General features: G+C 40.4%; 2 protein-coding genes across 2 annotated transcripts; one reads left to right on the top strand and one right to left on the bottom strand.

Moving 5' to 3' along the window:
• The first annotated feature begins 324 nt into the window (after positions 1-324).
• On the top strand, positions 325-2,759 carry LOC117298817 (succinate dehydrogenase assembly factor 2, mitochondrial-like). The gene is made up of 4 exons (XM_033782154.1): positions 325-429; positions 1,175-1,356; positions 1,957-2,066; positions 2,466-2,759. Exons 1-4 carry the CDS (start codon positions 352-354, stop codon positions 2,591-2,593), a joined length of 498 nt encoding a protein of 165 aa, XP_033638045.1. The 5' UTR covers positions 325-351; the 3' UTR covers positions 2,594-2,759.
• A 2,438-nt stretch (positions 2,760-5,197) lies between these two features.
• LOC117298514 (dehydrogenase/reductase SDR family member 12-like) lies at positions 5,198-18,191 on the bottom strand. Its single transcript, XM_033781807.1, is given in 10 exon segments — positions 5,198-5,572; positions 5,765-5,993; positions 7,187-7,294; positions 8,441-8,584; positions 10,112-10,207; positions 11,261-11,343; positions 13,235-13,300; positions 13,303-13,367; positions 14,756-14,838; positions 18,000-18,191. Coding segments are annotated over 9 exon segments (969 nt in total). The 5' UTR covers positions 14,812-14,838; positions 18,000-18,191; the 3' UTR covers positions 5,198-5,450.
• Positions 18,192-23,678: the final 5,487 nt, after the last annotated feature.

The raw sequence follows: 23,678 nt of genomic DNA on the forward strand, positions 1-23,678 counted from the left end.
AAGCACTTTTTAAATAATCAGCTTGACGTTGATGCTATATTTTTTTAATAATTGCAAAAACGACGCAAACATATGTTTTAAAACGTATTTTATTTATATTCATACGTTTTTAATTATTTGTACTGAAACAAGTCTAGCTTCGAAACGCTGGACCTTTGCTCACTCGTCCCTGAAACGCAGTGACAATAGCACATGGGACGAGTGAAGACTTCTGTATAATATAAACATACCATTCGACAACTCGACCGAGGCACTAACTCGACATAAAGTTGGTACCTTGACGTCTCCTCATAAATTCACAAACACTAAAGTGTTGGTAACCAGACTGTTAAAATTACATAAGAATCAAAGATGGCAGCCTCCATAATAGCCAGAACAATTTTAGCAGGTTCATGCAGAAAAACGCTCTGTTTTGTTTCAGCAAATTCGGTAACAATTTGGTTAAATGAAACTCAATTATTTAAAGGATAGATCGCAAGTAGATCGCCATTAAATTACGGCTACACACTACACAGCACAGACCGTCGATCCGACCACGTCTTCTCAAAAACACCGCATTTCAATTTCATTTGTTGTTGTCAATGGTTGGCGTTTGTTTACGTAACGTTTAATTCATTTGTTGATGTCCATTTCATTTGGTAGGGCCTATGTCCTTTTGATTATAGAATTGGACAGTTTTGCTGAACGAACACTCAATTATTTGTCTAATTGTTTTGTATCCCGGCCATGGCTGTATTTTTATGTGTAGTAGGCCTAACTTTACTTAGTTTAATAATATTATATTGTTCGTGAACTTTATTATAAATATTAATTTTGGTGTGGATCTTTCATATCAATCAGGCGGTAAGTGACAGTGGGCGGAGTGGGCCAGTCCAGAGCAAGGATCCTTGCTCTATCAACAACATCTATCATGTCTATGCCAAATCTGATTGACATACACACATAGTACATACAGTAGTTGGATTTAATTTGGTGGGACAATTTGAATTTCAACTTATTAATTTTAAACTATAGTTGCGATAACGTAACCCTCCTTCGCAGTCGGGAGGACGGTTACGTTATTGCAACGATAGTTTCAACTGATGATAGTTAATTAAATAATTATTTAAAAAGTTATTTGAAAACAGTAATTAATCTTTTTCTTTTTATAATGTTTTTATCAATACTTTTTCAGGGTCATCTGAGGCCATTGCATCGACTCTCTTCCAGCGGCCCTCCAATTGACCCTCCACCCACAGAAGAGATATCTATCCCTGAATGGAAGCAGCCAGTTGATGAAGCCATTGAGCTGCAACGAGCCAGACTACTGTACCAGAGCCGTAAAAGAGGAATGCTGGAAAATGGTCTCTTGCTCAGGTACAAGGTCTTGAAAGAAATATTGTGGTTAATCTATTGTTGGAGATCTTAGCAGCCACAAACGGCTTATACCGAAAAGCCTCCGAAATGGCTGCAAATGTGACCTACTTCCCGGCAACCAAAAAAGGTCAAGTTAAGGTCATGACCTAAAAAGACAGAACAGACATAATTCCAGTGTTTCCCTTGTTAACAAGTTTAATATTGTCTTTCCAACCACTTTTGCAAGAGAAAAACAAGTTTCTGCGTCTTGGTGAGTATGGTGATATACAGAAATGAAAGGCATCTCAATGGTTAAAACTATCCAAGTCACTGAAGGGGATCTCCCCAAAATGTAAGCTACAGAAAGGGCTAGCATTTACAAATTTGTGGACTCCACTCAATGGCAAAGAAAAAGACAAATCATGAAATAAAACCATTTAAAATGCTCTAGAATGCACAGAAAAGCTTCCACAAAACAAATCGAGATAAATCAAGAAAAGACCTTCCAAAAAATTCAGCGAGCAGGCTTCAGCCAAACTTGACAAATTAGGATACAGAATGCCCCAAAGTTTAGAGTACACAACATTTAACAAACTGTGATTTTTCAATTGTTTTTTTCAGCACTTTCGCAGCTCGGTATCTTCCAACATTTGACAAGACACAATTAGAGCAGTATGACTTCATGATCAACAAGCCTGATAATGACTGGGATATATTCCACTGGGTGACAGGTAAGGCTAGCTCATAAATGTGTGATGAAGAACACGTTTTAACATGCCCGATACTTAACGGAGGCAACAGAGGCGATTGCCTCCATGCCCCCTGGTCATTGCCTTGGTGCCCTTGAAATGCTCCAATAGAAACGTACAATTTCCTCACAGGTTGCCCTTTACCAAGGAGCAAATGCCTTGGTGCCCTTTCTCCTTCAAAAACAAAGCATACAGTCCTGTTTTTATTTCCAGCCCCCCGCACCTTTCGTTGTTCCTGTACTTCTTAGGATTGTTTTTGTAAACTATATAAACTCCAAAGAAGTACAACAGTTTTTTTTCTCGTAAATTATGTAAACTCCGATGAAGTATGAAACGAAGTTAAATAACTTATTTCTCTCCCCTGTTACTCGCTGTTGTTAGATCACAAACCAACACCAGAGGAGTTCAAGAGTGATGTGATGGACCTGTTGAAGAAACACGTCAGTAATGTGAATATGGAATCCAGGATAAGACAACCCGATCTTCCAGAAGATGAAATCCGACAATAAATTGAGGATCTTTAACTCAGGTCTATGGTCATTCAATACCAACATGGTTGGATTTAGATAGATTGCTATGCTTGGTCCAGTGATAAGCAATTGTCCTTAAAGGCAGTGGACACTGTTGGTAATTACTCAAAATAATTATAAGCATGAAACCTTACTTGGTAACGAGTAATGGGAGAGGTTGATAGTATAAAACATTGTGAGAAACGGCTCCCTCTGCAGTAATGTAGTTTTTGAGAAAGAAGTAATTTTGTACGAATTTGATTTCCAGACCTCAGAATTAGATTTTGAGGTTTGAAATCAAGCATCTGAAAGCACACAACTTTGTGTGACCAGTTTTTTAAAAGTTCTTTCATCATTATCTCGCAACTGTTACGACCGATTGAGCTCAAATTTTCACAGGTTTGTTCTATTATGCGTATGTTGAGATACACCAAGTGAGAAGAATGGTCTTTGACAATTACCAATAGTGTCATGTCCTTAATCCCCCACTCTCCAGTTACTAAACACCACCACGCTTGGACTTGGGTAAGATCAGTTTGCAAGGTCCATTGATAAGTAATTGTTACTTGTACAGACTTCTCTTGATCCTCCGCTCTCTGTAGCCACTCAACACAAAATGTTGTGGAACTTTATAAGCTTGTAATGCCGTGTCCAATGATAAGTAATTACCATTTGGGTCTCAGACTTTCTGAATACTTCATTTTGGCAAGGAGAATACATGTAATATGATTTTGAACTGGAGGGTTATGGGCAATGGTGAGTTGGTTTGTTATTTAAATTCCTTTGTAAATACTGTATGTGTAAGTGTTTTGAATAGTAATAAAATCTCACACAGAGAAAAAGTAAATTTGCACATTTTGTTATGATTTATTTGATTATAAATATGTGTATATAATATATCGTAAATTTTTCTTATTATAAAATTAATTAACATTAAAATGTCGGCTTAATTTTAAATGAGTACAAAGTTCATCAAAACGGGCAAAAAACACAGGCTTTGGAGTTTCACACAGGCCATGTCTGAAGCGGCTGGATTGCTGAATCTTCACAAGTTGAAGTATAGTACGTTCTTGTCACCAACACCCTGAGAGGAGAGTTGCCTACTCTTTCCAAAACTTGATGAAGTTGAAAGTCGCCCTGATTTTTTAAGCAGAAAGTTCTCAAAAATAAACCAATCTTTCCATGTTCTGAATACAACAAAGTTGAAAACCTCCCTGATTATGAAAACTTTTTTCAGATTTTGAGTGTTCAACATCTCCCTGGTTAGAGATGCAAATGTTGGCAACTCTGCCTAAACAGTTCAGATACGGCCATAATGTCGGATGCTGACCAAACAGTTGTACTAACTGAAGGGAAAACACAAGGAAACCCCTATCTACTTCTTCCTGACTTTTTGACGACCAATTTAGAGTTAAATCCTTCAATTAACAATTAATATCTGCACAATATTACCATTGATTAAAAAACTGATTCACAAATGCTGCAGTGCTGGTATTTTAAAGGAAAGTTCATACTTTCGTAATGAGACAAATTCTGTCAATTAACAGCTGCTTAATAATAATATTGATTAAAAAACTGATTCACAAATGCTATAGTGCTCGTATTTTTAAGGAAAGTTCATACTTCTGTCAATTAACAGCTGCTAAATAATAACATTGATTAAATACTGATTCACAAATGCTGTAGTGCTGGTATTTTACAGGAAAGGTTGTACTTTCGTAATGATACTAAACAATTTTTTGGGTTATAAATATTATTTGGGTTGTGAGCATCCTGCGAAATGATTTCTTCTGGAGTGAATTTCCAAAGATTACCTGCAGGTGACTTACTGAAATTTCTTTGGTGTCTGTTTGAGGGCTACCCACAAAACAGCCAGAAATACGTCTGATACCCAAAGTCAACTCCCAAATTGTGGATGGGCTTGATGCTCGTGATGAAAATACCACGGCAGTTTTGATCTGAATCCTCCAAATGTAGGCACTGTGTTCAACTGAAACTATCACGTGTGTCTTTCATTGTATCTCTCTTGAAAATTTCACCTTTAATCAGCATTACTATGACACAAACCAAACAACAACCCTGTGTTTAATAGATAAAAAGATAATTAAAATGTGCATGTCCAGCAATCTGGCCAGAGCAGCTGCTAAAGCCATCAGTTCTAACATGGTCTTGAGCTTTCAAAAAACAAAATATAGCGAAAATGTTGTGCCCCCGAATAAGGCGTAGAGTGACTTTTGGTAAGGGGCTACAAGAAGATTTTTTTTTTTAGAGATGAAACTAACTCAGCTGAACATAGGAATTGATATTCCTCTTATAACACTTTGGATGGAATAAAACACACACAAGACAAGGAGCTTTAAGATAAGCATTACGTGCAATATAACTGTTGAAATGGCTCTTTGTTCTACATCTCACCAAACTAAGAGTGTATGGCTGATAACAGGCAGAAAGCCTGGGCCCAATTTCACAGAGCTGCTAAGCACAAAAATTTGCTAAGCATTAAAAAATTTTCCTTGATAAAATTTGTTGCATATTGCTTGTTACTGGCATTCAGCTGTTGTTTGCAAATCCTGAAAATCACGTGGACAATTATTTGGAATCCTGTTTTTATCAAGAAAGAAATTTCATGCTAAGCAAATTTTTTGTGCTTGGCAGCTCTATGAAATTGGGCCCTGATTGCCATTCAAATACACTGATAGGATGAACCAAGTCGGTGGGTGGCACATTTAGCATGAAATACACCTACACATCAAAAATATAAAGTTCCCTCTATTATGAACACAAAGTAAATAGTCTGCATGATGCAACAGTTGACCTCTACTAATTGGTGACCATCATTGAATTTGACCCCTGACCTCTACTGTTGGACGACTCTGAATGGAGTCGCCATTTCATCAAGTGTCTTCATGAGTTGCTCCTTCGTCTCCATCTTAGATTTGGTCCATGCGAGAGCAAGGTGGGTAGCAACAGCTTTCCGATCTGCAAAATAATAATAATAACGATGACAAGTTATCACTTGTTTCTGAAAGAGCCACAGGGCCTGGACTTCCTGCATGCACGATTTGTACACAGCTCAATAATGGAAGAAAACCTAAAATCTTATATTTTATGGAGATTGCACCATCTAATTTTTATATGATGAAAATGCCTGTTACGAAAATCCACACTCACCCAAGTAAAACTGCCCACTTGGTTGATCAAGCACAGCTTTAGCGATACACAGCCATGTAATTGTATCACCTCCCTGCTCTGGTGATCTTAGCCGGTCCTTAAATGTCTTATGGAATTCCGGCATGGAGGTTCGGACGGCTGGAGTGTCGGCCCAGCCTGGATGCATCACAGAGAAGTGCACTTTGGGATAAGTTTTAGCCCACATCTCTGTCATTACAACTTGCTGACGCTGGAAAGAGTAAGAAATTTTTGATTTAGAGTTGAGACCAATGGTTCTTTTCAGAACCACCCCAACTCATTAGAGATAGTCATTACATGGTGTTACCGCAAATCTTTCTGTATCGTATTTCCACCATGCAAAGTTTCAAATCCTATTTATTTAGATTGTTGTGATTCGAGTTTGAAACTTTAGGTCAATAATGAAATTTATTTATTTTTATTTGAAAATCCAACTCCAATGACCATGAGAAGAGCAGCGCGGCTCTTTCATGACAAAACAGCCTCACTCAACATTTTTGGGTTCATCATAAAGAACATTTCTGGGTAAATTGAGTGCGGTTTGTCCATTTCAAAGTTTCAAAGGCATGCTATTGCTAAATGTATGTATGGATAAAAATATAACAAGTCCTTTCTCTGCCTCCTTTTACACTTTTATCCTGTATGATGCTATCTATCTCTGTACTTTTCTCAAAATTTTATTTTTGGAGTAAAGCCTGGTACATACTTCCTGCGAATGCGATACGAATGTTGACAACACAAATTTGCAACGAAATTCGCAGTGAGTTGAGTTGTGTTCAACTCTCGTACGAATATCGCAGTGAGAGCAGAGTTGTTACGTCAAATTTGCATCGCATTCGCCAAGGAAGGGCCGAGTGGCAGGTAGGCATACACACAGTCGGGACTTTCACATAATGGAACAATGGATTTGTGTGAGTGCAAACTAATGTACAGGGCCCACTTCATAGCGCTGCTTAACGGTGAACAAATTTTGGTGCTTACTGTAGCAGAAAATTTCGCTTAGCTGTAAGCGTATTTCGCAGGTAAGCAAGAAAATTAGGCGACCAGCTTGCACGTTCACCATGGATTTGCGTTGCGACGCTGTAAATTGTTTAAGCAGTAAGCACTGGAAGGTTAGCATGTCTTCACAGGTGCTTATTGTAAAATGAAAAATGGGCTATAAAATGGCAACTCAACGAAATAGACCGATCCAATAAGCTCCGCCCGATTGCGTATTTACCAATCACAACCACTTGCACAACCACAAGTTCGACACTATAAAGTCCAACATCCATGCGCACATGCTTGGCACGCGCTGCAGAATTGTGCAGAATGGCATTGGAGAGGCTCACATGTTCTTGCTCACACGTACGCCATGGGCAGAGCCTAATGGAACGGTGTATTGGGCCCTGGTTAGAGAGTTACCTTGTTTTGTGCATAAACCATCGTGCCATCAAACTTGGACAAACGTTCACTTTGAAGATCAGTAAGATCTAGCTTCTGTGTGTACATTCCTCCAGAAGAAACTGTTATCTGAAATTTGTATCAGAAACAAATAAGTTATGGTTTTTCTCATAAAACAATGACCCTTGCTTACCCTTGCTACACTACAGATGTACTACAACTACTGTACATGTACATGTAACATGAGGTCATCAGGTCTTAGATCGGCAGCATTAATCATCACACATACTCTCTGTCCCAAACTCGTCTGGTAAGTTATGGAGACCGTGCCTTTTCCAGCTGCGCACCCAGTCTCTGGAATTCCTCGCCAGACGAGCTGAGGGACACACCATGATCTGTCAACATTCAATATTCTGCTGCCAATTCTGCTGCCAAGATATTGACAAAATAGGGAGACCACCAACATTAGGGCATGATAGTTCAGCTGGTGGTACACCAGCACGTTAATCGTAGGGTGTCATGGCCGAGCAGATAAGAACACCGCACCGACAACGCACCAATAAGAGCACCAAACTCGAGCTCTAGTGCTTCTGTTCAGCAGAGTGTGAGTTCGAATCCCGGTTGTGACACTTGTGCCCCTGAGCAAGACTCTTGACTATAATTGCTTCTCTCCACCCAGGGGTAATGGGTACCTGTGAGGGCAGAGATGGTTCTTGTGATTGATTTAGCCGAGTAGCGCATAATAATGCTGCACAGGCTGCATACTCCCCACCAGGGAGCTGAGATGGTTTAAGGAGTGATTTAAGGCCCAGTGACCAGGGGTAATAATGTGAAGCGCTTTGGGACGCCCTCCGGGTCTGAAAAGTGCTATATAATAACGGGTTATTATTATTATATTATTACTATTGTTAATCCACAGGCGGCACAATGATGTTCTGCTCTGCAGTGTTGTTGGTCTCGAGACCAGTTTCGGTCTCATTCGTCTGGACTCCCCCTTGGGACCTTCAGGTCTTGGTCTTGGTCTCAGACTTTAAACCTTTATCACGGTGTGGTCATCTTGATTTTACTCCATTCCACCTCATTGTAAACCAAATTGAGGCTGGACAAAATAATAGTCTGGTGCCATGCATGCGTCATTACTGTTATGGAAACAGGGAACATGACCAAGATGGTGACAGCAGGATAAAGTTCTATCGGGTCTCGTCTACAACACTGCTACTAATGGTCAATTTTAATTTGTTCAACCCCAAATCCCAAGTTAATTGGTTTACTTACAACTCTGGACCCCTGTGCGTTGCTGAGCAATGGGATCAATGCTGTCGTTAATAGAAATGTTCCCATGGTGTTGGTGGCAAAGTTCTTCTCTAAACCTTCCTCCGTCACCTCCCGGGTGTTCACCATACATCCTGCATTGTTTACCTGAAGAAGTAAAAACGACAGTCAGTGAAGTGGGACCCTGGCACTGGTACTCATGTACTTATTAAAATGCAAAATATACGTTTGGTTTTGAACCGTTTTATTGTTTCAATCCTATAGTTGGGGGTGCGTTCGGTAAGCTTCCCTGGGTCGACCCCCTGGTGCTCACTCGGGTGCCAGCCCCTGACAAGAGCTAATCGAACGATCACACTCGCCCTCTCGTGGTAACGGCATGCACCTCGGGTCACCCCAAAGTGACCCACTCCACAAGCAGGGCACTGGGGGCTGACCCGGGTGAGCCCCTGGAATGACGTCAAAGCTATTCAAACACACGGGGGCAGACCGGGATCGACCCAGGGAAGCTAAAGGAACGCACCCACAAATGTAGATGTATACAATGAAACTAACATGTAAACAATTCTTTTCAAAAGGTGGTCACATTTTTGAGACATCACCAACAATCCAGGTCCACACAGGAATAAGAATCCCTGAGAAGCGTCTCAGATTTACATTTTGTGGCATCAAAACTAACATCTTTCTACATAACCACTTTATTTCGAAGTGAAATGTTTCTCAAAATTTGTTTTATATCGAAAGCTGCAGTAGGCTTGTAACCAATTGCCAATTTAAAGGCAGTGGACACTTGGTTAAATCTCAAAATGCATCTAGCAGTCACCATTGATTGGTAGCAGTACTTCACTTAGCAGTACATTCTTTGGGTAATCTGGCAGGCAAGATACAACACTGGTCATGTGAGAAAGTTGACATTTTGTGTCATAATTTCCACATAAATCCAAGAGTTTTGAAAGTAAAAGCTGGACAAGTTATGAGATGTGCCCCCTTTCATCATAATTAGACAGTGCAATCTTAAAAAAATACAACATTTTATGTTTTCTTCCATTGAGCTGTGTACAAATCGTGCCTGCAGGAAGTCCAGGCTCTGTGGCTCTTATGTAAACATGTGATGTCACAGGTCACATTGTCTATTGCAGGCCTGGAACTTAATCTTTGAGAGGGCAACACCATTTTCATTTTGCAAAGGGCACTTACATTGGAAAATCTTAAAGTCAATGAGAAACTTTTGAAGGGGCACCAAGGCCAAGACCAGGGGCAACAGAGGCCACGGTCTCAGTGTAATTCCAGGCCTGGTATTGATACAGCGTGTTGCCCATGGTAGCAAGGCTGGGTTTGTAACATCAACAAGTTACATTCAGTGCTAACACACATTAGTGTATGGGTAAAAACCAAAATTAATATTCTTTATCCCTGATGCAAATTTAACATCTATTATATATCGTTGCGGTACCCGCTGCCAAAACATAGGATTTGAAAACTGCCTCTAGCTACTGGGCAGTCTTGGTAGTCTAGTTGGTAAGACACTGCTGTAGAATTGCAAGGGTCGTGGGTTCGAATCCCACCCGAGTAATATGCCTATGATATTTTTTCACAGGACTCGGGAAAGTACGAGTATACAGTGCTAACACACATCCGTGTATGGGTAAAAACAAAAAATTAACAAAGTGACATTACCAGTGCGTTGAGTTTTGTCTCTTTTTCTTTGAACTGCTCTGCGAACGCATGAACTCCCTTTGGTTTCGACATGTCCAGTATGTGAAGGTGAACATTCTGAAATCAAAGATTATTGTGAATAAATTAAGAAAAACTGCGGACAGAACTGTCCGAAACGGTTACACACCTAAATGTTCTGAAACCCCTCTGTTCCAACACTCGTAATGGATTTTCCTATTCCTTAACTCTAAGCCTAGAATGTAAATCACTTGTCAGATTTGTATCCCTGGTGGTAACACCAGATTAAACCATGGCTATTAATGTTTTAATAAGGGAATAAAAGGGTAGCGACGAGTTCTTTAACGGCCGTTTAAAACCGGCAGGGTTGTTGTCTTGTGATAAAGGCCCAAGCCGAAGAAGGCCTTTATTGCACGGCAACGACCCTGCATGGTTTGAAACGGACGTTTAAGAACGAGTCACTACTCTTTTATTCCCATTCATAAACGCCCTTTTGTTAACAAACGTGAAAAGAATCCAATTAAAGACACTTTGACAATTGAAAATTTGAGGTTTGAAATATATTTTTTTCATAAACTTTGCGTTGGGGTTGCGTGTCCGTGCGTGCGCGCTTAGAAATATATTACGCGCCTGCTTAGAAATAGATTAGGCGCTGTTACTAATAGCTATGAATCGCATTCTGCGTGATAGTCTTGCGAGCACGGGCCCAACACACGGAAGCCAGCCGATTATAAACAGCGCCGGCTGGTCATTATCAACTGTTTAAACACCCCACATGACGCGCTCTCCACCAATAGGAGTAGAGAAACTGTCTGGGGTATTTATGAATAGATGATAAAATGCTAACACACATCGGTGCAAGGGTAAAACCAAACTTATGTAATATTCTTTTTCTCTGGTGTAAAATGTAACATCTATAAATCGTTGCGGTACCCGCTGCTAAAATATAGAATTCAAACTGCCTCTTAGCTGCCGGGCAGTCTCGGTGGTCAAGTTGGTAAGACACTGCTCTAGAATTGCAAAGGTCGTGGGTTTGAATCCCACTCCAGTGAGATTCTTGGGAAAGACGTACCGAGTACACAGTGCCAACACATTTTGATTTAAGGGTAAAAACTAATTTACACACATTTTTTGTTTTGCATAAACACAAACCTCATTTCCGCTGGCCTCAGTGATTTCTTTCAGTGCCTCCTCCCCTCTTTCTGGATTTCGACACACCATGTGCACAGTGCCACCTATTGGTAAACATAATAAAGTCAAGAAACTTAATAATATTTTCACCCAGAAAACTCAAACAAAGAATCCTGGGCCAGTTTCACAAAGCACCAAAATTCATCTTTAGAGACGATTTATCAGAAAGACCTTGACAGTGATTTGTATTGTGAGCTCGCACTTTGCAATTACAGAGAATGCATATGTTTTGTAATCTATTAAAATTATTGGCAGTAAAAACCTTTGGATAGAATCCTACAGAAGCTTTCGGTAGTCAAAGCATTTTGAAAAAACTTTTCACTTTGAGGTAATGTGGTTATGTAAAAGGTTATAAGTTTTTATGACAACAAATTTGAATCTTAGAAGTTATAACGCCGTAATGCTTCTTAGATTGTGTATTCCTACAAGGGATTATTTTTCATGCGTAGAAATTTTTGCTACGGATTTGTTGTTTTGTTATATTTAAATAGGATTTAAAAATTCAAATGATTCCCCCCCAAAAAAAACCTGGATACTTTGCTGCCTTTAAAAGTGGTTCGCAGATAAGATCAATCTTAGCGCCTTGTTAAATCTAGCACTCGTTCCTCTAACTCGATAAAAGTGAGATCGATGTCAATGGAATAAGAATTCTTACACAATTCTTTTACTGAACAGTCACCCCCAGTTCTGGACTTAAATACATGTAGTTGCCCTGGTCTTTGCCCGAGTGACACTTCAAAAGTTTCATACAGACTTAAAGATTTCCCAAGGGAACTACATTAAAATGGCCCTGCCTAATGTAGAATGCCTAGAGACATTCCGGGTGTTTGACCCCCCTCTGTCAATGAATGAGTCATTTTCATTCAAAACACGCAAGTCTTGCACCCAGACCCAGCAACCATCAAGGTTCTAATCCTACTCATTCTATCAATGGCAAATCTCCTATACATCCAGGGTTCAAGTAATAATAATAATAATAATAATAATAATAATAATAATAATAATAATAAGCATTTATATAGCGCCATCTATCTAGAAAACTAATCCGAGGCGCTGGAGAGGAAGAAGTTTATACAAAGAAAAGGATCACAAGAGTGCCTAATAAAGTGACTTGGGAAGCAAATAGGTTTTTAGTTGCAATTTAAATGTGTCTAAGGAAGAAGCTGTGCGAATGGCTATTGGTAGAGTACTCCAGAGGGTTGGTGCTGCATATGAAAAAGCCCTATTACCATAAGAGGCGTGTGTCCTCGGTGTCACAAGAAGACACTTGTTTGATGATCTGAGGCTGCGTTGAGGAATGTATTGTGAAATAAGTTCATTGAGATAGCCTGGTGCTAATCCATGAAGTACTTTCCCTGTTAAAAGTAAAATTTTTAACTGAATACGCTCTTGTACTGGCAACCAATGAAGTTTCTGTAAAACCGGTGAAATATGATCAAATTTAGAGGTCTTAGAGAGGACCCTAGCTGCTGCATTCAGGGCATGTTGGAGTTTATTTACATTTTGTTTAGAAATATTGAACAAAAGACCATTTCCAATATCTAAACGAGATAAAACAAAGGCATGTACCAGGATAGAAGCTGATTTGTCATCAAGAGTTCTACGAAAACTGTTCAGGTTATGGATATTATAATACACAGACTGACAAACTTTCAAGTACAGCTAAGTGTATAATATCAGTTTAATAGATGTTAAATTTGCATCGGGGATAAAGAATATTAATTTTGGTTTTTACCCATACACACCGATGTGTGTAGCACTGTATACTCAGTACTTTCCCCGAGTCCTGTGTATATCAGTGTCGTCTGCACTGATAGCGGATAGCGAGTAGAATTGATATCATAATGATGGCGTACCCGTAATTATGACATACACATTGCACTAGCAGTATCCGTTCGCATGCAAAACCTCCCTATTATCTTAGCCAATACACACCTCTTCTTGCTAGTTCCAGAGCAGCACATTTTCCTATTCCGCTGTTCGCACCAGTGATCATGAAGACTGCGATGTTAAGTCAACATCAAGAGCTCCAGCTTCAAAACTCTTAGCTGCATGCTCGTAACCACTCCTGGAAAAAGACGTTGGTAAACCAAACAATAAATTTAGTTTAAACTATCATTGGAAATGGAGATTTTTCGATATATTCTTTTTTGGGGGGGGGGGGAAATTTCACAAAGTTGGCTGCTTTTTGTTAAAGACAGTGGAGTGGACACTATTGGTAATTGTCAAAGACCAGTCTTCTCACTTGGTGTATCTCAACTAATGCATAAAATAACAAACCTGTGAAAATTTGAGCTCAATCGGTCGTCGAAGTTGCGAGATAATAATGAAAGAAAAAAACACCCTTGTCACACTAAGTTGTGTGCTTTTAGATGGTTGAGTTTGAGACCTCAAATTCTAAACTTGAGGTCTCGAAATCAAATTCGTGGAAAAATACCTCTTTCTCAAAAACTATGTCACTTCAGAGGGAGCTGTTTCCCACAATGTTTTATACCATCAACCTCTCCCCATTACTCGTCACTAAGAAAGGTTTTATGCTAACAATTATTGTAAGTAATTACCATTAGTGTCCACTGCCTTTAAGCAAATTTGTTTGCTTACATGTAGTAGCTCTATTTGTACTGATGTAAGGATGATTCCCACGGTTATCTCTAGAATTCCTAAATAGTTTATTATTATTTTTTTCTTTCTTCATATTTCTGAACTAAATTATTATAAACGCAAAACCCCATAGTAACTGCAATCACCCAGTTTCGAGTCCACATGCAAAAATTATAGGGGGCGCTTTGCTTCATCCTTCGGATCGGACATTAAGCCAGAGGCGTAGTTATAAGAATTATATAAGCGCACATAAAAAAGACCTCAGTACACACTTATTGCAAAGAGAAGGGGGTTTGACACAGTAGAGAGGTTTCGCAGAGTCACTGATACTCTTACGTGAATAGATACGTCATAATACGTCATCACTTTTTGAGGTCCATGTGACGTACCGTTGTACACAAGTTAGAACAGTCGCTCAAAACGGGAATCTGTCGCCAAACACGTAGGTAAACAACGACTATATTTTGTTCATGTTTTTGTAGCGGATTGTTACTTTTTAATGCACCAGGTTTTCACCATGTCTATTTGAGGTATCATACATGGGTGTAGTTGGACATTTGTTAACCACCATGCTTCAGAAAAAGAGAAATGGACTAAAAAGCCCATGGGTGCGGCCATTTGGTTGATAGCGCCCTCTTGAGCCTCAAGTTGAGGGTATTCGTTAGAATTTTGCGAAACAAAAGTACACAGCTCACTTGATGCGAACGTGTACGGTTTGATATCTGTATGCGTATTCGTATCCGCGACTCTGCGAAACCTCTCTAGTGTGTCTGGCAGTGCGACTAATACTATCTTCTATCTGTGCACACTAGAAAGGAAGAGACAAAGAAAGGAATGAAATGTTGATGTACTCACTTGCAGAATTCTCTCACACCTTTGATGAGAAACACTGAGTTTCTGTACAAACTCATTGTGACAGTCCAAATAAGCAGCTCAACCTATGAACAGGAAATTGAGAGCAACTTCCATTTATTTCACATGAAAATGGCAACCAGATTCAATGGTATTTTAAAGATTCCTTAAACAAAATTCATGCCACAGATGCATCAAAGTTAGGCTACATGGATTTGAAAACTTGATCTGACCATAGAGCAAGGAACTGACAAAGTTGAGTCGTGATATATCCCAATTTGAACTAATAGATAATGGTCACAAAATAATTATGTTTGTTTTTCATTATTTTTAAGTCCAAAAAATACGCCACCAATTCCCGAGTTTAAAATAAGCATTTAAAATAACTCCCTTAATATATATTTGGTTTGCGGTAACACCATTATTCTACTACCGCGGAGTAGATGTTCGGGGGTTCGGGAGACTTCTCAGTTCTGAGAAGAACTGTCCTGCTTTTTTAACTATTACCCGGGCAGATGGTATAGAAAATAGGCTGGGACTACTACTTTAGCTTTTTAGGATCGTGATTAACTGTACTACCGTGGAGTCAGTTCTTGAATTTGGTCTCAATTAGGTAGATCTCCGTTAATGAGATGTTTGCCTGAATTCCTGTGTAAATCCTGCATTACCGTAATTCTTGTGCACACCTCAAGCAAGTAATTCCGTTCTCTTAAAGGCAGTTGGACACTATTGGGAATTACTCAAATTACTAGTTAGCATAAAACCTTAATCATAAATACCTCAGACAGTTTCGCTATTCCTATTGGTGGATAGCGCGTCACGTGGGGGTGTTTAAACCTTTGATAATGACCAGTGTTTATAACCGGTTGTGAGCGGATACTCCGCGCTAGTCTTGGTGCAAGACGTTTCTTGTTACGGGCGATGCAGGCGCTGACGGTGAGTTGGCCGCGCTGTGTGTGAAAGGAAAACCAGAACGTGTTGCACCAAGACTATACGCGCATGCGAACGAACGGAACCGGAAACTGTCGGAAATAGCCGTCTCAGTCATAACAATGCAACACACGGACGCCGAACATGTACATACCATGGAGGTAGAAACAAACAGAGCTCAAGCACGTCGGAAAAGGATAAGTTTCTTACTTTATTACTCCTTTTAAAGACAGTGGACACTATTGGTAATTGTCAAAGATAAGTCTTCACAGTTGGTGTATCTAAACATTTGCATAAAATAACAAACCTGTGAAAATTTGAGCTCAATCAGTCGTCGAAGTTGCGAGATAATAATGAAAGAAAAAAAACACAATTGTCACACGAAGTTATGTGCTTTCAGATGCTTGATTTTGAGACCTCAAATTCTAAACTTGAGGTCTCGAAATCAAATTCGTGGAAAATTACTTTTTTCGTGAAAACTACATTACTTCAGAGGGAGCCGCTTCTCACAATGTTTTATACTATCAACCTCTCCCCATTACTCATAACCAAGTAAGGTTTTATGATAATAATTATTTTGTGTAATTACCAATAGTGTCCACTGCCTTTAACCAAAAGGGCATTTATGAATGGGAATAAAATTTATGTAAAATTGTTGTAATTCAGCCTTTGTGCTGCGAGGACAGTTTTTTAATAAACCATTTTATCTATCTATCTAAAAGGGTAGCGACTAGTTCTTTCATGACCGTTTAAAACCTTGCAGGGTCGAGTTGCCTGTTTTAAATGGCCGTGAAAGAACTACATGTAGTCGCTACCCTTTTATTCCCTTACTTGGTAATTGCATGTACAATGAGCAATTGAGAGCTGATGATAGTATAAAACATGGTGAAGTGTTGTAGTTGTCGACAAAGAAGTAACTATCCATGAATTTGATTTTGAGACCTCTTTCAGCCCATGTCTAGTCTAGGCATGCAGCGGCCAGGTCTCTGTTGCGCTCATCGGCCAGGTCAGTATTGTGAGAAATAAGTTTTGTAGTAATACACACTTTCTTATAAAATCATCTGGTATTTATAAATTATGATTTGTATGGTCAGGTCAGGCACAGGTTTTTAAAACGTTGATGTTTTTTTTTTTTTTGGGGGGGGCTTGACCTGCTTTGATGAATAATGTTCCAAAGATTGACTTTCATTTGGTTTATTTGATTGTTTGTAACCATTATTCATGTTATTTTACTATTATTTATAAATTATTATTATTAAGTCTGTCTACCAATTGAAATGATCGATGTATAAATAATCGCTCAAAATATTTATTCTTAAAGGCAGTGGACACTATTGGTAATTACTCAAAATAATCATAAAACCTTTCTTGATTACAGCTCCCTCTAAAGTGACGTAGTTTTCGAGAAAGAAGTCATTTTCTACAAATTTGATTTCGAGACCTCAGATTTAGAATTTGAGGTCTCGAAATCAAGCATCTGAACGCACACAACTTCGTGTGACAAGGGTGTTTTTTCTTTCATTATTATCTCGCAACTTCGACGACCGATTGAGCTCAAATTTTCACAGGTTTGTTATCTTATGCATATATAGTAATAATGGCGGATTAACTATACTCCCTATAGAAAACAGGGCCTCCCCACACTCGGATAACCCTAACCCCAACCCTAAACCTGATTACATTCACACAGCGTGGATAGTGTGGCGCTGTAGATTATAGGCTAGGCCTACACTTTTTTGTATAGGGCCTTGTGTAGTACTACAGTAGTAGGCTAACTTAAAAGGCTATTATTATATTATTATTAATACTAATAATAGGATTATTGATTTGAATCAATCCCAGAAGACCAATGAAGACTGTGAAGACTGTTTTATACAGCCGTGATACTGTTCTACACTTCAAAGTTCAATTCAATCAAATTCAAGATCAAACTTGACAACGTCCTCGGGGAATGGGGTAATATATAAATAAGTTTATATAACACGGGCTACGGCTCTTTACCCCATGACCAACTTGCACACATAACTAACCCCTAAACATACTCTGACTGATTACGCAACGTACGCTACCAATAATACGCTACGTACGCAACGTTGCCATACACTACAGCCAAAAAGGGATGGTGGGCCTATGGATGTATGATGATGTTATATAATAGGCCTATATCATCGTAATCATAGTCAATACAATGATTATGAATGGTGCGCAAAAAGCTTTTATATACGAACAGGTTGTTGAACTTATCATTAGCAATTACGTTTACTTATTAATATTATATATTCATCATACACAGAGAGCTTGTTTAAAGACTACTTACCACTACGATGCAACCAACTTTAATGTCAACGTGCAAGCGCAACTATTCGTACCCCGTGTGTCTCGTCTCTACTCTCTCTACTCTCTGTGTCCGGCCGGCCGGCCGGTCGTCTTCTCGATCCTCTCCCCGACCCGGCCCTCTCGCACCCACAGCCTAGCCTCTTCGGCGGCGTCGAGAGAGGGCCGGCTAGGGGGGCCGGGAGGCCTAGCAGACACTTTTGGCATTGACAAGTCTGGATGCTAGATTACACTAATGCTGTTAACCAATGATTAATGGAAATTCAAGGAGAGTCAGACTACAAACTCAAGGGCGCATCACACTGTAATAGGCAAATATTCATGCGGCAAGCTAATTATAATTTTGTGTAACCCCACAGTTACTTTTGAAATAGGGCATTTAAGAGCTCATGCAATTAAAAGATTGTGTAGTTTTTAGTATATTTTACAAATTGGGGAATCTGTGTGTAAACTTGTGAGGTGTTTTGGTAAATTTAGGCTTAAAAGTTGGTCCTATTTAACCTCGGAATTGGAGGAGTGTCTCAAGGAAACTGGCAGCAAGTCGGTCGATTTTTTCCCGGTTTTGTTGTTATGTGTTTTTACTAGTGTAACGCATGTTTTAAGAGGCTGAGAGACTTAATTTTATACTTTTTGAATGGGTTTAAAAAACAAAGAATTATTTAAAAGTATTAAGGGGGTTGAGAATGATAAAGTTTTAGTATGGTCATGCGCCGTAAGTAATAGTAGTGTGTTGTATATAGCGCCCTCTATCAATTGATTGCACCTCTAGTCTATATAATCATAGAGTTTTGTGCACAGAGCTGTCGGAGAGAAAAACAAAATGTACAGCGGGTAATTTCGATACCAGTATCATGCTCAATCTTCAAAATTTTACCACCACAGGATTGCCATGTTCAAGGGCTTTCCTCTCGTACAAAACTTAATGCTCTGACGATTTTTAAGGCGGGGCCAGATGCGACGGCGCGAGCAGGCACCCATTAGAAATTGACGTAGACTGTGCGTGTATACAACGTATACAAAGACACGGCGCAGTCAGGATTCCAACCAACAATAGGGGGGTCATTCAAAAAATAGGCCGGACAATTAAAAACTTTCAGCAAGGCTCTGGAATAACTCTGGAACAAAAAATGCTAGGGAGATGCAGTTTGTACCTTAGTCATCCTGGCATGTTCCTGCGTCCATTTTTTAAAGGTTTAGGGCGACTTGCACACTTCTTGATAGAAAAAAGCTCAAGTAGGCGGGGTTGCTCAGAAACGATTTCAACAACCTCCACTATGGGAGTTTTGTGCACAGAGCTGTCGGAGAGAAAAACAAAATGTACAGCGGGTAATTTCGATACCAGTATCATGCTCAATCTTCAAAATTTTACCACCACAGGATTGCCATGTTCAAGGGCTTTCCTCTCGTACAAAACTTAATGCTCTGACGATTTTTAAGGCGGGGCCAGATGCGACGGCGCGAGCAGGCACCCATTAGAAATTGACGTAGACTGTGCGTGTATACAACGTATACAAAGACACGGCGCAGTCAGGATTCCAACCAACAATAGGGGGGTCATTCAAAAAATAGGCCGGACAATTAAAAACTTTCAGCAAGGCTCTGGAATAACTCTGGAACAAAAAATGCTAGGGAGATGCAGTTTGTACCTTAGTCATCCTGGCATGTTCCTGCGTCCATTTTTTAAAGGTTTAGGGCGACTTGCACACTTCTTGATAGAAAAAAGCTCAAGTAGGCGGGGTTGCTCAGAAACGATTTCAACAACCTCCACTATGGGAGTTTTGTGCACAGAGCTGTCGGAGAGAAAAACAAAATGTACAGCGGGTAATTTCGATACCAGTATCATGCTCAATCTTCAAAATTTTACCACCACAGGATTGCCATGTTCAAGGGCTTTCCTCTCGTACAAAACTTAATGCTCTGACGATTTTTAAGGCGGGGCCAGATGCGACGGCGCGAGCAGGCACCCATTAGAAATTGACGTAGACTGTGCGTGTATACAACGTATACAAAGACACGGCGCAGTCAGGATTCCAACCAACAATAGGGGGGTCATTCAAAAAATAGGCCGGACAATTAAAAACTTTCAGCAAGGCTCTGGAATAACTCTGGAACAAAAAATGCTAGGGAGATGCAGTTTGTACCTTAGTCATCCTGGCATGTTCCTGCGTCCATTTTTTAAAGGTTTAGGGCGACTTGCACACTTCTTGATAGAAAAAAGCTCAAGTAGGCGGGGTTGCTCAGAAACGATTTCAACAACCTCCACTATGGGAGTTTTGTGCACAGAGCTGTCGGAGAGAAAAACAAAATGTACAGCGGGTAATTTCGATACCAGTATCATGCTCAATCTTCAAAATTTTACCACCACAGGATTGCCATGTTCAAGGGCTTTCCTCTCGTACAAAACTTAATGCTCTGACGATTTTTAAGGCGGGGCCAGATGCGACGGCGCGAGCAGGCACCCATTAGAAATTGACGTAGACTGTGCGTGTATACAACGTATACAAAGACACGGCGCAGTCAGGATTCCAACCAACAATAGGGGGGTCATTCAAAAAATAGGCCGGACAATTAAAAACTTTCAGCAAGGCTCTGGAATAACTCTGGAACAAAAAATGCTAGGGAGATGCAGTTTGTACCTTAGTCATCCTGGCATGTTCCTGCGTCCATTTTTTAAAGGTTTAGGGCGACTTGCACACTTCTTGATAGAAAAAAGCTCAAGTAGGCGGGGTTGCTCAGAAACGATTTCAACAACCTCCACTATGGGAGTTTTAGGCACAGAGCTGTCGGAGAGAAAAACAAAATGTACAGCGGGTAATTTCGATACCAGTATCATGCTCAATCTTCAAAATTTTACCACCACAGGATTGCCATGTTCAAGGGCTTTCCTCTCGTACAAAACTTAATGCTCTGACGATTTTTAAGGCGGGGCCAGATGCGACGGCGCGAGCAGGCACCCATTAGAAATTGACGTAGACTGTGCGTGTATACAACGTATACAAAGACACGGCGCAGTCAGGATTCCAACCAACAATAGGGGGGTCATTCAAAAAATAGGCCGGACAATTAAAAACTTTCAGCAAGGCTCTGGAATAACTCTGGAACAAAAAATGCTAGGGAGATGCAGTTTGTACCTTAGTCATCCTGGCATGTTCCTGCGTCCATTTTTTAAAGGTTTAGGGCGACTTGCACACTTCTTGATAGAAAAAAGCTCAAGTAGGCGGGGTTGCTCAGAAACGATTTCAACAACCTCCACTATGGGAGTTTAGTGCACAGAGCTGTCGGAGAGAAAAACAAAATGTACAGCGGGTAATTTCGATACCAGTATCATGCTCAATCTTCAAAATTTTACCACCACAGGATTGCCATGTTCAAGGGCTTTCCTCTCGTACAAAACTTAATGCTCTGACGATTTTTAAGGCGGGGCCAGATGCGACGGCGCGAGCAGGCACCCATTAGAAATTGACGTAGACTGTGCGTGTATACAACGTATACAAAGACACGGCGCAGTCAGGATTCCAACCAACAATAGGGGGGTCATTCAAAAAATAGGCCGGACAATTAAAAACTTTCAGCAAGGCTCTGGAATAACTCTGGAACAAAAAATGCTAGGGAGATGCAGTTTGTACCTTAGTCATCCTGGCATGTTCCTGCGTCCATTTTTTAAAGGTTTAGGGCGACTTGCACACTTCTTGATAGAAAAAAGCTCAAGTAGGCGGGGTTGCTCAGAAACGATTTCAACAACCTCCACTATGGGAGTTTTGTGCACAGAGCTGTCGGAGAGAAAAACAAAATGTACAGCGGGTAATTTCGATACCAGTATCATGCTCAATCTTCAAAATTTTACCACCACAGGATTGCCATGTTCAAGGGCTTTCCTCTCGTACAAAACTTAATGCTCTGACGATTTTTAAGGCGGGGCCAGATGCGACGGCGCGAGCAGGCACCCATTAGAAATTGACGTAGACTGTGCGTGTATACAACGTATACAAAGACACGGCGCAGTCAGGATTCCAACCAACAATAGGGGGGTCATTCAAAAAATAGGCCGGACAATTAAAAACTTTCAGCAAGGCTCTGGAATAACTCTGGAACAAAAAATGCTAGGGAGATGCAGTTTGTACCTTAGTCATCCTGGCATGTTCCTGCGTCCATTTTTTAAAGGTTTAGGGCGACTTGCACACTTCTTGATAGAAAAAAGCTCAAGTAGGCGGGGTTGCTCAGAAACGATTTCAACAACCTCCACTATGGGAGTTTTGTGCACAGAGCTGTCGGAGAGAAAAACAAAATGTACAGCGGGTAATTTCGATACCAGTATCATGCTCAATCTTCAAAATTTTACCACCACAGGATTGCCATGTTCAAGGGCTTTCCTCTCGTACAAAACTTAATGCTCTGACGATTTTTAAGGCGGGGCCAGATGCGACGGCGCGAGCAGGCACCCATTAGAAATTGACGTAGACTGTGCGTGTATACAACGTATACAAAGACACGGCGCAGTCAGGATTCCAACCAACAATAGGGGGGTCATTCAAAAAATAGGCCGGACAATTAAAAACTTTCAGCAAGGCTCTGGAATAACTCTGGAACAAAAAATGCTAGGGAGATGCAGTTTGTACCTTAGTCATCCTGGCATGTTCCTGCGTCCATTTTTTAAAGGTTTAGGGCGACTTGCACACTTCTTGATAGAAAAAAGCTCAAGTAGGCGGGGTTGCTCAGAAACGATTTCAACAACCTCCACTATGGGAGTTTTGTGCACAGAGCTGTCGGAGAGAAAAACAAAATGTACAGCGGGTAATTTCGATACCAGTATCATGCTCAATCTTCAAAATTTTACCACCACAGGATTGCCATGTTCAAGGGCTTTCCTCTCGTACAAAACTTAATGCTCTGACGATTTTTAAGGCGGGGCCAGATGCGACGGCGCGAGCAGGCACCCATTAGAAATTGACGTAGACTGTGCGTGTATACAACGTATACAAAGACACGGCGCAGTCAGGATTCCAACCAACAATAGGGGGGTCATTCAAAAAATAGGCCGGACAATTAAAAACTTTCAGCAAGGCTCTGGAATAACTCTGGAACAAAAAATGCTAGGGAGATGCAGTTTGTACCTTAGTCATCCTGGCATGTTCCTGCGTCCATTTTTTAAAGGTTTAGGGCGACTTGCACACTTCTTGATAGAAAAAAGCTCAAGTAGGCGGGGTTGCTCAGAAACGATTTCAACAACCTCCACTATGGGAGTTTTGTGCACAGAGCTGTCGGAGAGAAAAACAAAATGTACAGCGGGTAATTTCGATACCAGTATCATGCTCAATCTTCAAAATTTTACCACCACAGGATTGCCATGTTCAAGGGCTTTCCTCTCGTACAAAACTTAATGCTCTGACGATTTTTAAGGCGGGGCCAGATGCGACGGCGCGAGCAGGCACCCATTAGAAATTGACGTAGACTGTGCGTGTATACAACGTATACAAAGACACGGCGCAGTCAGGATTCCAACCAACAATAGGGGGGTCATTCAAAAAATAGGCCGGACAATTAAAAACTTTCAGCAAGGCTCTGGAATAACTCTGGAACAAAAAATGCTAGGGAGATGCAGTTTGTACCTTAGTCATCCTGGCATGTTCCTGCGTCCATTTTTTAAAGGTTTAGGGCGACTTGC

This window comes from Asterias rubens, chromosome 13, assembly GCF_902459465.1.
Source record: "Asterias rubens chromosome 13, eAstRub1.3, whole genome shotgun sequence".
Taxonomy (NCBI): Eukaryota; Metazoa; Echinodermata; class Asteroidea; order Forcipulatida; family Asteriidae; genus Asterias; species Asterias rubens.

What these genes read in the sequence shown, in the direction of transcription:
- LOC117298817 (XM_033782154.1), top strand. Translation starts at nt 352, where the DNA reads ATGGCAGCCTCCATAATAGCCAGAACAATTTTAGCAGGTTCATGCAGA. An exon ending in GAAAATGGTCTCTTGCTCAG is followed by an intron (nt 1,357 to 1,956) that starts GTACAAGGTCTT and finishes TGTTTTTTTCAG; the next exon opens with CACTTTCGCAGCTCGGTATC. An exon ending in TATATTCCACTGGGTGACAG is followed by an intron (nt 2,067 to 2,465) that starts GTAAGGCTAGCT and finishes CGCTGTTGTTAG; the next exon opens with ATCACAAACCAACACCAGAG.